The following is a 17,004-nucleotide window of genomic DNA, read 5'->3' on the forward strand; positions in this document are numbered from 1 at the left end:
CACGACACCCTCACTTTTAAAGGCAGTGGACACTATTTGTAATTACTCAAATCAATTGTTAACATAAAAACTTACTTGGTAACAAGCATTACAGGGATGTTGATAGTATAAAACATTGTGGGAAACGGCTCCCTTCGAAGTATCGTAGTTTTCAAGAAATTTTCCACGAATTTGATTTCAAGACTTCAAAATTAAGCGTCTAAAAGCACACAACAAGGGTATTTTATCTTCCATTATTATCTCACAACTTCGATGAGATACATGTGCACCAAGTGAGAAGACTAGTCTTTGACAATTACCAAAGGTGTCCAGTGTCTTGAAGTGTTTAGGGTTAAAGGTGTGGGCTCAAGGTGAGGGCTTAATACATTATTATTATTAAAATATGAATTAATTGACCGAGGAAGTTGTCAAAAGATGAGACGCATCCTTGAATCAATGCACTCCCTAATCTCCTGTGAAATCCTTTTAGATTAAGGTTTTGTGGACTTACTGACTTTGCTGTCCTCACATCGGAGCCCATAGTACTCATCGCTACCATCCTTGCAGTCAGGGTAATTATTGCAGGTTTGCCAGGCAGGAATAACCTCTCCGCTTTTACACAAGAATTCAGTTTCTGAAGAAAACAAAGTGGCAAGATAAACCAAATCAAGCTTCTTATAATAATACTAGATTCTTAAGTAGCGCTTGAACACACCCCTAGGGGCACATCAAACTGCTAAGTATTTTTTCCCTGCAAGGTATGTGGAGCTGTGTTTTTGAAGTATGAGAACTATTTGTTTATAGCACCATATAATGGTTAACAAGGTGCTGTGGTGCAATATGTTGTCGACCAAACCAGGACCACCGGGGCGAACCCCTTCTCTTTATGATAATGCACTGGGTTCTTTTTACACAACACATGGGACCTATAGCCTTATGTCCCACTTTTTTAAAGGATGCAGCCATAATGGCAAAGTGTCTTGCTTAAGGACACAGGTGTCATGACCGGGACTCAAACCCAAACTCTAGTCATTTTTTCTTCTTCTTCATCTTTCTTGTTTTTACATGTTTTAACTTTCCTTACCAGTTATGGCATCTTCTGCTTGTCTCTTCTTCCTTGACGCTATTTACAATAAAATAAAATAAAAGTATTTCAACAAAGTTTGAAATTATAATTTGCTAAAAAAAACAACTTACAAACCAAAAGAACCAATGGTATAAACGCAAACAATAATATTTAGTGACCTTGACGTTTTCGACCCTAGCAAAGTCTTTTTCGAGGGCTAAACGACAACACAACAAAAAAGAACAGGTAATTAAACGGCCAATAAAGGATGATCTCAAATATATAGATATTACAGTTTCCTAATAGCTGGAGTCCATAGGAAACACACAAAAATATAACGAGTCTCTTACCTCACGTCAAAACATGGTAAAAAGAACGCTTATAGCCAAATTAAAAAAAATCGCAGGGTCAAACAAACCTGCGCGACAAAGGAATCGTAATGTCAGTGGCGGCTATTTGGTGTGGAAAATAGCGCCCTCAGTTTGCCAAAGCAAGAGAACTGTGTTCAAACCCAATTAGGGGAATATCGTCACCGGCGTCAATAGATAAGCTGTTTTTGACTCTCGGCTAAAAAAGTCGCGCGGCCGGGTGCATTTTTGACTCGAGTTATTCATTACTAATTTTGAGAGTAAAATGGTTATTAACCGGTATCTACGATGTCTATTTGGCCATTAAAAGGTAATAGTTGACATATTGAGATCATCCTTTATTGGCTCTTTAAGTTTAACATAAGCAGGCAGTGAATGCTGATGCTATCACAATGAAAGGCTATCAATATTCAAGTGTCAAGACCATGATTTGAACCCACACTCTGCTGATCTGATACACCAGAGTTTGAATCTAGTGCTCTAAACCGCTCGGCCACGACATGCCACCCTGCTGGGTGTTCAAAGCGCCGTAAAACCAAAAACAATCACAAACAAAACAAACACAAGTAAATATAGTCCTTGAAAACCTGTGACATAAGATAACTTTTTGGAAGAGACTTGAATTTGAATTTTGTGGTACAGAGACAAAATCTTGTGTAATAATTTTGAATGAGGCCCCTCCCTCACCTGAGCAAGACACACCAACATCCATGCTATGATCCAGACCCTCTGATGCATCGACGACATGATAGTTACAGTCCACAAGGTAGGATTCATGTCCGGTGCACTTCACCTTTGGAGAAAAGTAGAGAGAACAAAATAATGCCTTTTGAGATGCTCTTTTAAAACTTTTCTGAAAGATGGTCTATAATCTAAAGGCAATCGGAAATTAATCTTATCTGCATCATGGCGTTTTGTGGACAAGAGGTCTAGTTCATCAAACTCAAGCTCAAGTGCTTCAACAATCAGCAGAGTGTGGGTTTGAATCTTGGGGTCATTTTCACAAAGAGTTAGGGCGAGTCCTAACTACAGTGAACTAAGGACAAGTAACTCATCCTAACTCGAGATAAGAGTGGTCTTAACTCTTTTTGAATTGCACCCCCGGTCGTGACACTTGTGCCCTTGAGCAAGGCACTTCACCATACTTGCTTCGTGGTGCATTCAGCTCTACCAGCCAGGCTCCTAGTGGACGATACCAGTGCCTACACTCTTAAGAACCCGGAGAACGCTGAGCTCGGCCACCCTCTGTGTCGTCTGTGGACGCGGCGAATCGATACCGCGCGATACGCGTGTATGGCAAAATGATCATTGCGTGACACGCTTGTATGGCAAAATGGCAAGATGTCAGCGCACATAATACCTTTTCTAGTGTGTTCATTGGTCAGTGATGACGTCATTTAATGGCAAATTATTTGGCCATACATGCGTAACAAAAATGGCGTATGCGCGTCCATAAAAATGGTCTCACAACGAAACCGCAGGGACAATGAGAAACTCAGCGTTCTCTGGGTTCTATATCTATGGTGTAACCCAGTTTCAGCCTTATGAGTAGGTGGCAACGAGCCCCTGGTGGCAGTCCATGTGGGTCAACAGCCCAATTTTTTTGGGCTTTTCAGTTACCTGGGACATAAAGACATCGTCTGTACTTGGTGGGAAGCTTGGGGTCGTACTTGCTACTCCTGTGAAGCCGAGTTGTCTACACACCACTGTTGCATCTTCAATTGTCCAATCAGCGTCAGAGACTGTGCCCCATAATCCATTGTGCTGGACCTCCACTCTACCCTCTCCGTTTGCCGCTCCCACCAATCGGACAATCAAACTCACTCCTAAAAACAATGGAAACAAAGGTCAGAGACTGTGCCCCATAATCTATTGTTCTGGACCACCAATCTACCCTCTCCATTTACCGCTCCCACCAATCGGACAGGCAAACTCAAACCTAAAAACAATAAAAATAATAATATGATAATATAATCGAGTGTCATGGCCGAGTGGTTAAGAGCATCGAATTCAAGTTCTGGTGCTGATTCACCGGAGTGTGGGTTCGAATCCCGGTCGTGACACTTGTGTCCTTGAGCACGATACTTTACTATAATTGCTTCTCTTCACCCAGGGGTATAAATGGGTACCTGCGAGGGTAGAGGTTGATATTGTGTATGAAAAAGCAACAAGCGCCTTACAGGCAGCTCAGGGCTGTATACTCCCAAGGGAGCTGAGAAACATTACAGGGATGTTATTGGCCCCATGACCAGGGCACTAATGTAAAGAGCATTGATACGGTTATTGTGAAATGCGCTATATAAGAATTTGTTATTATTTATTATTATTATGGTTCATATACAGCGCTTATTTCTGTCACTTAGTGACTCTCAAGGTGCTTTAAAGGATTTGGGTACTTCTTGTAACACAAAACACAATGTCCACAGATTTACATTAAACTTACACCGTTTGAAGATAATGATAGCTAAATATTATTTGCTGAGGTGCTGCAGTTTTTGAGAAATTAGTAAAACAATGTCACGAAAATAATGTTTTGCATGCTAAATGAATTTTCGCCCCACTGAGACAAAAATTATTTTTGTGAATTTCGATAAGATGTAATGCCCTCGGTGCCGTGTGTTGTCACGTAAGAGAACCCAGTGCACTTATGGTAAAGAGCAGGGGTTTGCCCCGGTGTTCCTGGTTTGATTGGCGACATATTGCGCCACAGCACCTTATAAACCATTTCACCATACTATGTCAAGTAATAGATCTCACAGTATCAAAAACATAGCTCCACATACTTTAAAGGGAAAAATAATGAGCGCTTTACGCGCCCCTAGGGTTGTGATTAAAGCCATTGGACACTTTCGGTACAGCAAAATAAAATAAAAGTTCACAGATTTACAAATAACTTACAGGGTTTACAGAAGGTAATGGTGAATGACTTCTCTTGAAATATTAATCCATGAAATGCTTTACTTTTTGAGAAAATCAATCAATATCAATTCTCGCTTACAAGAATTATGGATTTACTTTACATACATGTCATGACACAGCGAAACGTGCGGAAACAAGGGTGGGTTTTCCCGTTATTTTCTCCCGACTCCGTAACCAATTGAGCCTAATATTTCACATTTTTTTTTTTTTATATTTAAGTTGTGATACACAAAGTGTGGGCCTTGGACTATACTGTTTATCAAAAGTGTCCAATGGCTTTAACCCTATGTATGAATTCATTAATATTGTTATTAATCTGTTAATATTATTATTATTTACCATTATGACAAGTTGTCGAAGGCTGTCCGACATCGCATAACTCCCAATCCGCCGCAGACACCGCTCCCTCTAAAAAGCACCAAGCAGTTTGTCGCAGACCTCTGGGGTTACGGCAGGTTGATCCAAGCAACTCGGGATAAATATTGAGAGAGAACCCAGCGTCGACTGCTACGTCCATGCTCCAATCCATGCATAATGCAGAGCTTGTTGTGGTCCTCACATTACCGCGATAATCTCGGGCATTAGGAGCTGTGTAGCACTCGTGGGTAACTTTGAAAATGAAAGAGTGATGATGAAGAGTTAGTTTTAAATCATGAGTGGGTTAAGGCAGAGCTGTAAACATTTTCATCTTAAAACCAAGGGCCTAATTTCATGGCTCTGCTTAATGCCGTAAGTGTATTTCGCGGGTTAGCAGGACATTTTTGATTGTGCGCATGTGAACTCTACGTTACTAGGTATTCTTTGCTTACAAAGCTAGCGCAGAAATTCTGCGTTTTGCAAAGTAAGGAGAGAACAGCAATAGTACACGCAGAAGTTGGTGGTAAGCAGCGCCGTGTAGTTGGGCCCAGATCCTCGCTGTTGGCTCAGAGAAATCTGAACGACAGCCTTCTCTGTTTATTTTTCACTTGTCATGCTTGAAGCCTTCACCCGTTTGGCCTTGAGGAGGGGGGGACCTTTTCAGTTCAAAACAAGAATGGTGTGTCGACAAACACAATTGCCCCGCTGAGATTAATCTCATTCTTGAGTTATCGCTTGGAGGACATTTCTGTTTAAGCCATAATCACCTTGACTTTTGACCTAGGGGGGTCCAAAAACAATAGGTTTCTGGGGGATCCAAAGACCAGTCCACTAAACAAATTTGGGAGTTGACCTCCGTTTTGGCCAAAATGATCTTTACATTTTGACCTGGGTGGGGGGGTCCCAAAAGGCTTCCAAGTTCCATTGGATCCAAAAAAGACCAGTTCACTAACCAATTTTGGAGAATTGATTTCTGATTTGGCCATAATGATTTTTACTTTTGACCTAGGGGGTCCAAAGACAATAGGCTTCTGGGGGGATCCAAAGACCCGTCCACAAACCAAGTTTGGAGTTGATACGCTAAAGTCCTTCTGTGGCTTGCTTCACCGGCAGGGCATAAAAGGAACTAATTAAGGCCCAGTGACCGGGGGTAATAATGTTGGAAGCGCTTCTGGTACAGTGATCTGCGGAACCAGCACAACCTAAACAACTGGCATTTCCGAGTGTGATGGTTGAATGGCAGTGATGACCCTAAAAGCACACCAGTTTTTCGCCGTTTTGGTGTAAAAAGTGCTATGTAAAACTGGTTGTCATTATTATTAATATAAACACTGTAAGCCGAGAACAAAAATTCAGCGGAGAGATTTTTCTCAAACTTACCTGCACAAGGTTCAGGGAAGTTGTTGAAGTTGCTGCAGATGAGATTGCCCGTACAAACATAGGACTCCCACCCCCAGGTATAAGAAGGCACGGTGGGCAAGAAGCTGTTGAAGCAACTCATCGAGAAAAACCCTGAAAATCAATTAATGTTGAAAGTTGAAACGCACAATCAAACATGAAGAAATGCAAGCCATAAGATTATTGATATCACTATTTGACGTTTTAAAACCAGAATGAATTTGGGCAATAATTTAGGGTGATAGATGGGTGTGATATTTCTTCGCTTTTAAATGGAAGGTATACGTTTGGCAATCCTGGAGAGGGTTGGTTGCACATTCCACTTGTGCTCCGTGCTTATGCAGTCAAGATTGTGCTATATAAGAAAGTGATATTGTCAATTTGATCTCTGAGAGAGATTGGAAGTTCCATCCCTCTTATAGCTGACAGTGCTTCTCTGTAGAAGCCTTGCAGATTTGTTGCAGTGACTGCAGCCACTGAAAAGGCTGTAGAGGTAGCAGTCAACTCTAACGAATGGTTGCCTGTAGATGAGGCTATGTTGATAGGCCTGGTCGCATCGGCTTGGTCGTCATGGTTGGCTTGTGCGTAAAGCACTCGCCTCTCACCAAGGTGACCCCGGTTCGATTCCCGGTCGGGGCCATATGTGAGTTGAGATGTGCATTGGTTCTCTGCTGTGCCACAAGGGTTTTCCAGACTATTCGGTTTTCCTCCCTCGGGAAAAATCACACACTTTCGATCTTGGCTGTGCTCCGTGGTCATAATGGGTTGATGTGGCTGGCAGCCAAAGGCACCCTTGCATGATTAACCCCCCAAATTATTATATCGTCTTTTATCTTGGATGATGTTTCGAGTATTCAAGCTTTCAATATACAAAGGTAAAAGTGATTTACTTACTCAAGGTATCAGCCGTTTCAAAGTCAAGATTAAGATCTGCAAAACTCTCTCCACTACATTCAAGAATCTGGGTTGAGGCTGACCCGTACGCTGAAAGGGTACATGCTGGGAATGCAAGGAAACACATAGTTTTACTATTAAAGGCACTAGACCCTATTGGAAATGACTCAAAACAATTATCAGCATTGAAACTTACTTGGTAAGGAGGTAAGGAGGAATGAAGAGCTGTTAATATGTGGTATAAAACATTGTGAGAAACGGCTTCCTCTGAAAAATTCAGGCCTGAAGCCTTTTAAGGCATCTGAAAGCACACAAATTTGTTACAGGAGGGGGGGGGGGTTCTTTCAATATTCTCTTGCAACTTCGAAGAACCCATTTTCTCAGATTTGTTATTTTATGCAATGGGTTACACCAAGGGAGGATACAGGGCACAATTTCATGGCTCTGCTTACCGTAAGCACAGAGTCGGCGCTTATGGAAGCAGGGAATTCTGTGCTTACGGCAAGCCTATTTCACAGGTTAGCGGTGAGTTTTGGCGTCTGCCCGTGCGTACTCCACGTTACTAGGCATTCTACGCTTACAAGGCTAGCGCAGAAAGTAAGCGGGGAATCGTGACCGTAAGCGCAGAATTCGGCGGCAAGCAGAGCCATGAAATTGGGCCCTGGTCTACCAAAGGTGTCCATCGTGTAAGGAATTTTGATTTGAATCAACGACCTCTGGTTTACATGCTGGCGCTCTAACAACTGAGCTATCTAATCTGGCCTTAGGTTGGCCATGTCCGTGTCATCTCTTTGTTTTAAAAGGGGTGCCAGTCAGAAGTCATACAACCCTTAGTTGCCATGTAGCCAGGGATAACACTGCAGGAAAACTGAGTGCTTTGAGAGACACCCATGATGATGTATGATAAAGCCAGGTAGCAACTCTTCACCCCCCCCCCCCCAAAAAAAAAGGAAATTTCAAAATTACAATGATTTTGTGTAGTATTTTAATTGTAAGACTGATGAGATTAAAAAACGAGGAAATCAGCTGATCCGAGGAAAAGTTGCATGCCTGTAATAAAAGTTATCACACAAGCGCGAGTGGAATACGGAAAAATATGGTGCTTCTGCGTGACACAGACGCGCTATATTTTCCGTATTTCCACGTGCGCGTGTGTGATAACGTATTTATCTTCAAGCAAACTTGCCGCGTGACCATAGAACACACAAGACGCAGGTAGTGATATTAGCCATGCAATATAGGTTTTTATCACCACTCCATTCTGCGAATCTGATTGGAGGATTAGCGCGTACTTGAAGACAAAGCGCGATATAAGAACTATGTATTATTACAACCTACAGTTTGACTATTTCGTCAATGCTTACTGCAGTTTTGTTCATCATCTCCTTCTGCACAAGTGAATGATAGGTCGCAGAGTTCTTCCTCCAAGATGCACTCCCAACCGTTGCCACAAAGCCACTCCCCATCCTCACATCTCGTCTTCCCAAACTGTGTATCATCTAGAATTGAATTGAAAATGAGGGTCGCGATAATCCACAAGATCAGAAACTGGGATCAAACAATACAGGGAAGGTATACGTTTGGTAATCACTCCTAAAATTAATTGCAATACAAAATGACTGTACCTCGTCATCTTATCGTGTCCACACACTAGATATTGTGTTTCAGCCAGAACTGAACACAGCTCCTAGCAATATCATTGTTCTCTGCAAGGTCTTCAGTTCTGCATTCTTGCTTTAGTAGGGGCCATCTAAGGAGGTTATACATAGTTTGTGACTCTGTCTTACATGTGCAGGTCACATCTTCAGAGTCCAGATATCCCCACTACTGACTGTACTAACTTTTGGTTAGTACGGCTGCAGCTTCCGATAGTCGAAAGCAGTTTGAGAACCATTTTACTCTGATGTAATGTGATTATGGAAAAAAGATGTAAGTTTCTATCCCCATATCTAAAAAAATGCTAACATTTTTTGAAATGAAAATGTCACAGGTTTTATTGTCTATATTATTATCTATAATTGTATAGGATTAAAACCATTAAATGGTTCCAAAAGCTTGTTTGATCATGACCACACATCCCCTTAAAAGGAAATTACGAAAAATTGTCAGCGAATTTGTTTGTTTGTTTTTCTCTTCTTAATATTTGTTTATTTTTAAAATTGGGAGAAATTGGTTCTTACCTCTTCCACACAATGTGGCCTCTTCATCACTGTTATTCGGGCAGTCCCCGTAACTATCACACAGCCAAGAATTAGGGATACAACTTCCATCACCACAGTCAAAGTCATCGTCAACACACGCTGGAGGCAACGCTTTAAACATGAAGAGAGTTACATTTGTAAATCAAATCTTAAAAGCATGAAAACAAAATGGAATCCCGAATAAGCTTTGCAAGTCTTGTGCATTTGCGAACAATGGGACCAATTAACCCTCCAGGGAATAATAATTATAAATTGGGAGGCTAATCATCCTTACTCACAGCTAAAAAGAGCTGAATTGGGAAGGAAGCGGCTAAAACGTGTTTGAGAAGCAGGCATGCCAGGGCGCCATTGGCTGCCAGCCACATCAACCCATTTATGACCACGGAGCACAGCCAGAGATGGAAAGTGTTGGTTTTCCCCATGGGAGGAAAACAGGATGGTCTGGGAAACCCTTGTGGCACAGCAGAGAACCAACGCACAACTCAACTCACATAATGGCCCTGGCCGGTAATCGAACCAGGGTCACCTTGGTGAGAGGTGAGCGCTTAACGCACAAGTCATCCATGCCCCCCCCCCCCCCCAAAGGGGCAAATTAGAGCAAGCATATTCCACTTTTTTCGCTCCAGTGGTTTATTGGCTATTACAGCGATAAGTTCGCTTATCTGAGCGTCCATGGCTTCACAACAAGAATAAATTAAATGAAATAAGGAGGGGGGGGGGGCTTACTTGGTGCAGGCGTATTTGCCGCACAAGCTTCCGGAGTTTCATCGTCGCTGTTAGGGCAGTCGTTGTCTTTGTCGCACACATAGGATAAAGGTATACACATAGCGTCGATGGCGTTGTTGGTGTTGCATTTAAACATGCCCGTACAGCTGTCGTCTGGATCTGCATGAAACAATTTGAAAAATAAATTTCCTCACCAGATAATTGCAAATTATTATTTTCAACATTCATCAATGTTTCAAGAATTCTTATTACCTTTAATCTGTGTTTGACTTCTAGCCCCAAAAATCTTGAGTTGATGTCCAAAGGTGTTTTATTTTCTACTCTTTTACAACAAAAAATGGGCAGAAACATCATGTACATACTAAAAAAAGTATCAAATCCTGCATTATTAACCCCACACCCTGCCTTTAACCACAGAGAAAGGATGCTTCAACCCTTTAGAGACCATAATGGCCACAAGCGGCTTGTAACCAAATGCCCCAAGCAGCGACAAAAAAACGCCAGATTTTAAACTACTTCCATTCACATAAAGAGGTCAAGGTAAAAGTTATGTCTGGATTTGATAGTTTTTCTTAGCACAAAAAAACAAGATTTTCTGTTTCATGTTATTTCTGTTCCATCCAAAGATGCATTAGCAATAATGAGTAAGGGTCTTGCTTAAAGCCATTATACACTTTCGGAACAGAAAAAAAAATATAAGTTCACAGATTTACAAATAACTTACAGGGTTTACAGAACGTAATGGTGAAAGACTTCTCATGAAATATTATTCCACGAAATGCTTTACTCTTCGAGAAAACATTAAAACAATTATCAATTCTCGTTGTCGAGAATTACAGATTTATTTTAAACACATGTCATGACACGGCGAAAAGCGCGGAAACAAGGGTGGGTTTTCCCCGTTATTTTCTCCTGACTCCGATGACCGATTTAGCCTAAACTTTCACAGGTTTGTTATTTTGTATGTCAGTTGTGATACACGAAGTGTGGGCCTTCGGACAATAATGTTTACCGGAAGTGTCCAATGGCTTTAATGACACGAGTGTCAGGACCTACAGCTTTACGCCCCATATGAAGGGCACTAGCAATAATGAGTAAGGGTCTTGCTTAAGAACATATGTACCATGACCGTGACTCGAACCCACACTTGAACCCAAAACTGGAGTCAGGTACACTCCGCTACAACACACTACGTCTTTAAAATGATGGGACAAAACAACTTACTGCAGTCCGTCTCATCGCTATCGTCAACGCAGTCCAGTCTCTTATTACAACGCTGTGATTTGGGAATACATCCTCCTTTGGTGCATTGGAACTCAGATGCCTTGCATTCTGTGTGAAAAAGGACAGACAATAATATTAATCTGAGTCTTGCAACGTGACAGTATCTGTCCAAAAAGGCATACATGATTACACCTTTGTTTATGACCAGTAAAAAGTGTTGAAACATGGGCGTGACACGCAAGCTTGCACCTGTTTTTATCAGACAGTTTCTTCATTCCTATTGGTCGAGAGCGACTGCTGAAACAGTTGTGCCACATCACGCGATACGATTCGAGTCAGGTGCTCTTATCCATTCAGCCACAACACACCAAGCTTAAGACAGGCCTTTTAATTGATTGGTTGGGCTTGATGTACTTACGGCAACCGGTTTCGTCATCTTGATCGTAGCAGTCGTTTTTGCGGTTGCATTTGAGGCTCTTGCTAATACAGACTCCAGCGGAGCTGCCTTTATTACATTTGAACTCAGTCACGTCATCGCAGTTTTCTGTGTAAAATAGATCGAGGAAAGATTCATTAAAGAATTTCAAGTTTGGCCACAAATATTCAATTTTATCTCTTTAAGATGACAGTTTCTTGACGTACGAGGAAATTACTCACCATATACACAGGAATCTTCATCGCTGAAATCTCCGCAATGGTTGATTCCATCACAGACTAAGAACGGCTTTAGACACAGCGAGTTTAATGAACAGCTGAAGTCCCCCTCAAAGCACGGTGCTTTAGAAATGTGGCAAAATATAAATTTTGTCAGTAAATAGGCACTTAAGTTTTTAATTACATATTTGGCTCAAACAACGACAGCATTGACACACGAGTAATAAACCACAAGACTCATAACTTATTATTGGAGATTCATGACTCAAGAATCGCGACCTCCGTCTCATAACTAAAGACTTCCGACTCAAGACTCACACCTCAAAACTAAAAAAGAAAAACGCTTCAAGCCTCATTACTCAAGACTCAGACCCAATTGCGAAAAAGAGGAATAGGCCGATCACACTTGAGTGTACAGTGTTTTCATTTTTTTAGGGCACTTTTTTGGAAAGAAAAAAAGGAAATCAGCTGGTCAGCTGAAAAGTAACTAGCCTGATGAAGATTTCAAAATGTGTAACCCTTTTTGACTTACCATAGTAAGGCAGTGTTTGTCCTGTGTCTATGATGAGTGCTTCTTTGTATCTAGACAAGGCAAGTGCAGAACGGCGGATCTTATTGCTATTGCAAAGTGTGACAGCTGGGAACTTCAACTCTGACCTTGTGACTATCTCAACCTTAAAGCAATTCAGATATAAGCAGATGAGTTAAGCACGATTCATACTTCCTGCGAATGAGAATGTGGAATTCACAAATTCACAACGAATAGTTCGCAGCAGTTGAGTTGTGCTCAACTCTCTTGTGAATATCGCAGCGAAAACAGAGTTGTGATGTCAAATTTATGTCAAGTTCGCATCGCATTCGCATTCGTTGGAAGTATGAACCAGGCTTTAGCTGCAGTCAAAAATCTTGAAAATTCAACAAATTCACCAAGGCTCTGAATTAAGCTTACTCTGAATTGAGGACCGAGTCCCCTAACAGACTGTAGGGGCTATGCCCGATTTCTCTGGGGGTTTTCTCCCAAAACTGAACCCTCCTTCTTTATCTTTACTTCTCTGGGTTCAATTGTTTTGTTTTTTTCTAAAGTGATGATCCTTGGTGGAAATAAATGTTGATGAATTGAATTGAATTGCTGGTTCTTAAAATCACTTTTCTGAGAGTCCTTGGTTTCATGAATAGAATAAACAAATCAAATGAAATTAAAGGCAGTGGACACTATTGGTAATTACTCAAAATAATTATTAGCATAAAACCTCACTTGGTATAGGTAATGGGGAGAGGTTGATGGTATAAAACTATGTGAGAAACAGCTCCCTTTGAAGTGACGTAGTTTTCGAGAAAGAAGTAATTTCCCACAAATTTGATTTCGAGACCTCAAGGTTAGAATTTGAGGTCTCGAAATCAAGCATCTGAAAGCACAGCACTTCGTGTGACAAGGGTGTTTTCTTTTTCATAGTTATCTCGCATCTCCGACGACCAATCAAGCTCAAATTTTCACAGGTTTTTATTTTATGCATATAATGTTGAAACATACCAAGTGAGCAGACTGGTCTTTGACAATTACCAATAGCATCTAGTGTCTTTAAAATCTGTTAGATACCAGGGCCCAATTTCATAGAGCTGACTCAAGCAAAACTATTGTGTAACAGCTTTTTGCTAAGCAAAAAATATGTGCAGGGTACCGGTAAAAAATGGTGCAATTATGTGGCATTTTGGCTGGTATGGTAAGCATAATACTGCTGTGCTTAGCTTCTTTTTGTTTCTTAGCCCTGGAATAACACATAGGCCCCTGTTGCTCCTGGTCTTGGCCCCCTTTCAAAAGTTCCCATAGACTTCAAGACTTCTTAATGGAAGTGCTTTTTTCTAAATAAAAGTGGCCCTGCCCCCTCAAATTCCAGGGGCCAATTTCACAAAAGGTCACAATTGATCATAACTGCAAATCAATCGTAATTACTAATCAAGTGTGATGTCACAATACAAATCACTTTGTTATTACTAACAATTTGGTTTGCGATGAAATCAGCCCAAGCCTGTCATATCACGTCCGACTAAAATCAAAAAATTTATATCAGTTTCAAATTCAGCCTGAAGTAATTATAATACCCTCCTATAACTCACCTCAACTGACACCGGATACTGGTTGAATCTGTCGATCAGAATGCTGACCTGCCATACGAAGATGGAACAAGCAGCCATGAAGATAAGCGTCCACAACAAACGCCCGATCACAGATGTGGCTTTGAATATATTCGGGAAGCCATGAGCTGATGAGACATCTGTTGCGAATGTCTTAACTGTGTTATACACGCTCTCATCTTTTGGATTCTTTCGGTTGGCGTCGTCGTCTGTCGGCCAAGTGCGGCTGTCCCGGGCGTGGTGGTGGGGGGCTGATATGACAGCTGGGTACCCTCTAGGATCTGTTTCGTCCCTATGTCGACGCGGCCGGTGGTCTTCGTATTGTCTGGGTCGATGCTGTGGCCTCTCTTGGCCGTTGTAATACTTTGGCTCTCTGTCCCATAACTCGTATCTTTAAAAAATATATTGTAGGTTACTTGTAAACTGGAGAAGATGGGAAAATACTGTGCTTGTTTTACACATTATTACCTGTTAAACAACCTTAGTTATTTGACCCTGTCAGGGTGACCCTTTCAGGGTCAAATTTTGGGGGGGAAATCCACACGACTGCAGGGCTTGTACAGGTAGTTAACAACTGTTGCCGGACCAGAAAATTTTTCAGAAGACCAAAATCAAAAAGAGAACAAAATTATCTGCCACAACTAAACTGATTTTATGTGGGTAAAACTTTTATAAATTCTCCAAAGCATTTTAATAATATTTATCAGACCATTCAAAAAAGAAAAAAAAGATAAGGTGAGGCATTACTATTTAATGACTGTCGCCAGGACCGTATGCTTCGTTTTTGCAAGGGCACCAATGCACTTTCTCCTTGGTGAAGGACACCCTTCAGGAGCATTTAATGGGCACCGAGGCAACCACCGGCAGAGGGGTCGATTTCACAAAGAGTTAGAACTAGTCCTAACTTAGGACTAGTCCTATGAGATATTAAAAACGAACGGCTAGTCCTAAATTAGGACTACTAGTAACTCGTCCTAACTAGAGATAAGACAAGTCTCTACCTCTTTGTGAAAGCCACACCAGGGGGCACAGAGGCAAATTCCTTCATAACCATTGGTTGCCTCCGTGGAGTACCAGGCCTGCGCCCCACTTGTTTGTTTGTTTGTTTGTTTGGTTGTTTTATTTCCATTCATACAATCATAATGTACATACAGATCAACAATGAATAATGGTCAAATTATTCAGTCATAACCCGTATGTGGGTAGTTTGTATGAGTTTGGAAAGCATGGGGGGGGTGTACATACCTGTCATAAGGCCTATTGTTGGTGGAGCTGCTGTCGCTATCCAGCCAAACTGACCTGGGTACATGGTTAAGGGCCAATGGCATCCCGCCCCTTGATGATCTATTGGAAACTCCATCTTGGTCTGTTTAATCCAACAAAAACACAATTATAAAAACAAAGGTAAAAACTAGCCTTGAATGTATTGTATGTAAACTGTGTACGGTATTGGTAGTCTTCACTTTTTTTTGTGTTATCATATTAATAAACAAATACAAATTCATAAGATATGGAGTGCCGCGTCTAAAACTGAAAGTTTGGTGATTTTATAGACGATGTGACCTCTGACGTCACACGAAAACCATAACATGATTCGCACGCATACCGCCGGGCAAAACCTTTGTGTTTTGGCAGCCAGCTAGAAAGTGTATGCAATCTTACTATGACTACGCAACTCAGTGCCCGGCGAAACATGACGTATATAGTGTTTTGTCAACAGAGGGCGGTTTGAATGTAAACATAGGTCACATCGTCTATTGTGTTTTCTTTAATTTGGTACTAACTAAGTTGTGTGATTTATTAATTATGGAGGAATTCTCTTCCTCCATATTAAAAACAGATTGCTTTGTCAGATTTTGAAAATTTAATTCAGATTCAATTTGAGACTCAGTAAGACTAAGGCCGTGTCCGAATTGGCGACTTTGGCTACTACAGGTTTGGCTAGATCAGCACGTCTGTCAGTGTTGAAGAATAGCAGACGCCCGCGCCCTAGCCGTAGCTGTAGCCAAAGTCGCCAATTCGGACACGGCCTAAGTAAGAGCAGAGACAAGTCAAAAAAATGTATTTGTATATTTTTGTTGTTGCAATGTTGGGCCACAAAATATTTATTGTTGTTGTTTGTACAAGTTGTTATTCAATCAACTTCATTATTATATATATTATTATTAGGCCCCTATATTATATATAATTATTATTATTATTATTATTTTATTTTATATTTTTTTTTGGGGGGGGGGGAGGAATGGCAAATTTTCCGCACCTCACCACCAATTTCTCTGTCCTAAATTAGCTCAAATTAAACTGAATTCCGTATGGCGCCACCACTTTTCACTCATTTTTACATTGTGATATCTCATTGAGGTAATTAAGATACTATATTAAATTATTTCATTTCAAATGAAAAAGTGGTGGCGCCACACGGAAACTTTCCCCTGAATTTGTTTCTTTCCTGAGAAGAAGGGCTACTGCAAGTATGCTTCCACTCCAGAGAACAGAGTGCCAAGAAAGGCAGAACCTGCTGCCCAAGAAGTAAAGCAGCATGCATGCAGTTCACCCTTTTCATTTGGAATTTGTTGTCCAGTTTTTGGACAGTTTGGGTTCTTGACCGTTTAAGAGAGTTATTCAACGTCTTTATAACAATTTGTGACGGTTTCACCTTTAACTCTAAAGTAAGTTTTTCCGGCAGTGTAGATTGAACTTACCTAACTGACTGATTCCGCATCAAAAACCAAAAAATATCAAAAAGCAGGGCCGTCAAAACTTTGTCTGCCGCGCCATTGACTGACACATTGTAAAAACAACACCAACAGTAGAGGGCGGGCGTGTCAAAAGCCTTCACAGATATAGACTAGCATACAAGTCCCTCTCGGTTCACCTCCAGCGCCTTAAAGACCGATGTCGCGTGCAATAATGTCCTCTGTGCAATACTACCCGGAGGAAATTATTACATATGTAATAATGTTCGCCGGACGGTTTTGCATATGCAATCATGTCCGCCCGGACGCTGCTGCGTAATGCAATTGTGTCCGCCCGGACACATTTGCATATGCAGTTGTGTCCGCCCGTGCAAAACCGTCCTTGCAGT

The 17,004-nt window shown here is 41.3% G+C and overlaps 1 protein-coding gene across 1 annotated transcript in view; it reads right to left on the bottom strand.

Annotated features, from left to right (window-relative positions):
- Positions 1-16,701, bottom strand: part of LOC117300278 — a 30,417-nt gene extending 13,716 nt beyond the window's left edge. Inside the window, exons 1-17 of the mRNA XM_033784011.1 lie at positions 16,622-16,701; positions 15,165-15,285; positions 13,902-14,310; positions 12,319-12,460; positions 11,790-11,909; positions 11,551-11,676; positions 11,133-11,240; positions 9,909-10,067; positions 9,162-9,293; positions 8,346-8,480; positions 6,982-7,086; positions 6,070-6,201; positions 4,672-4,941; positions 3,034-3,239; positions 2,101-2,206; positions 1,064-1,102; positions 491-613 (exon numbers count right to left, since the gene is read on the bottom strand). Coding sequence (XP_033639902.1) covers positions 491-613; positions 1,064-1,102; positions 2,101-2,206; positions 3,034-3,239; positions 4,672-4,941; positions 6,070-6,201; positions 6,982-7,086; positions 8,346-8,480; positions 9,162-9,293; positions 9,909-10,067; positions 11,133-11,240; positions 11,551-11,676; positions 11,790-11,909; positions 12,319-12,460; positions 13,902-14,310; positions 15,165-15,247 — 2,395 coding nt within the window. The 5' untranslated portion in view covers positions 15,248-15,285; positions 16,622-16,701. The remainder of the gene's footprint in view (positions 1-490; positions 614-1,063; positions 1,103-2,100; positions 2,207-3,033; positions 3,240-4,671; positions 4,942-6,069; positions 6,202-6,981; positions 7,087-8,345; positions 8,481-9,161; positions 9,294-9,908; positions 10,068-11,132; positions 11,241-11,550; positions 11,677-11,789; positions 11,910-12,318; positions 12,461-13,901; positions 14,311-15,164; positions 15,286-16,621) is intronic.
- Between the last annotated feature and the right edge of the window lie 303 nt (positions 16,702-17,004).

Source organism: Asterias rubens, chromosome 15 (genome assembly GCF_902459465.1).
Source record: "Asterias rubens chromosome 15, eAstRub1.3, whole genome shotgun sequence".
NCBI classification, from domain to species: Eukaryota; Metazoa; Echinodermata; class Asteroidea; order Forcipulatida; family Asteriidae; genus Asterias; species Asterias rubens.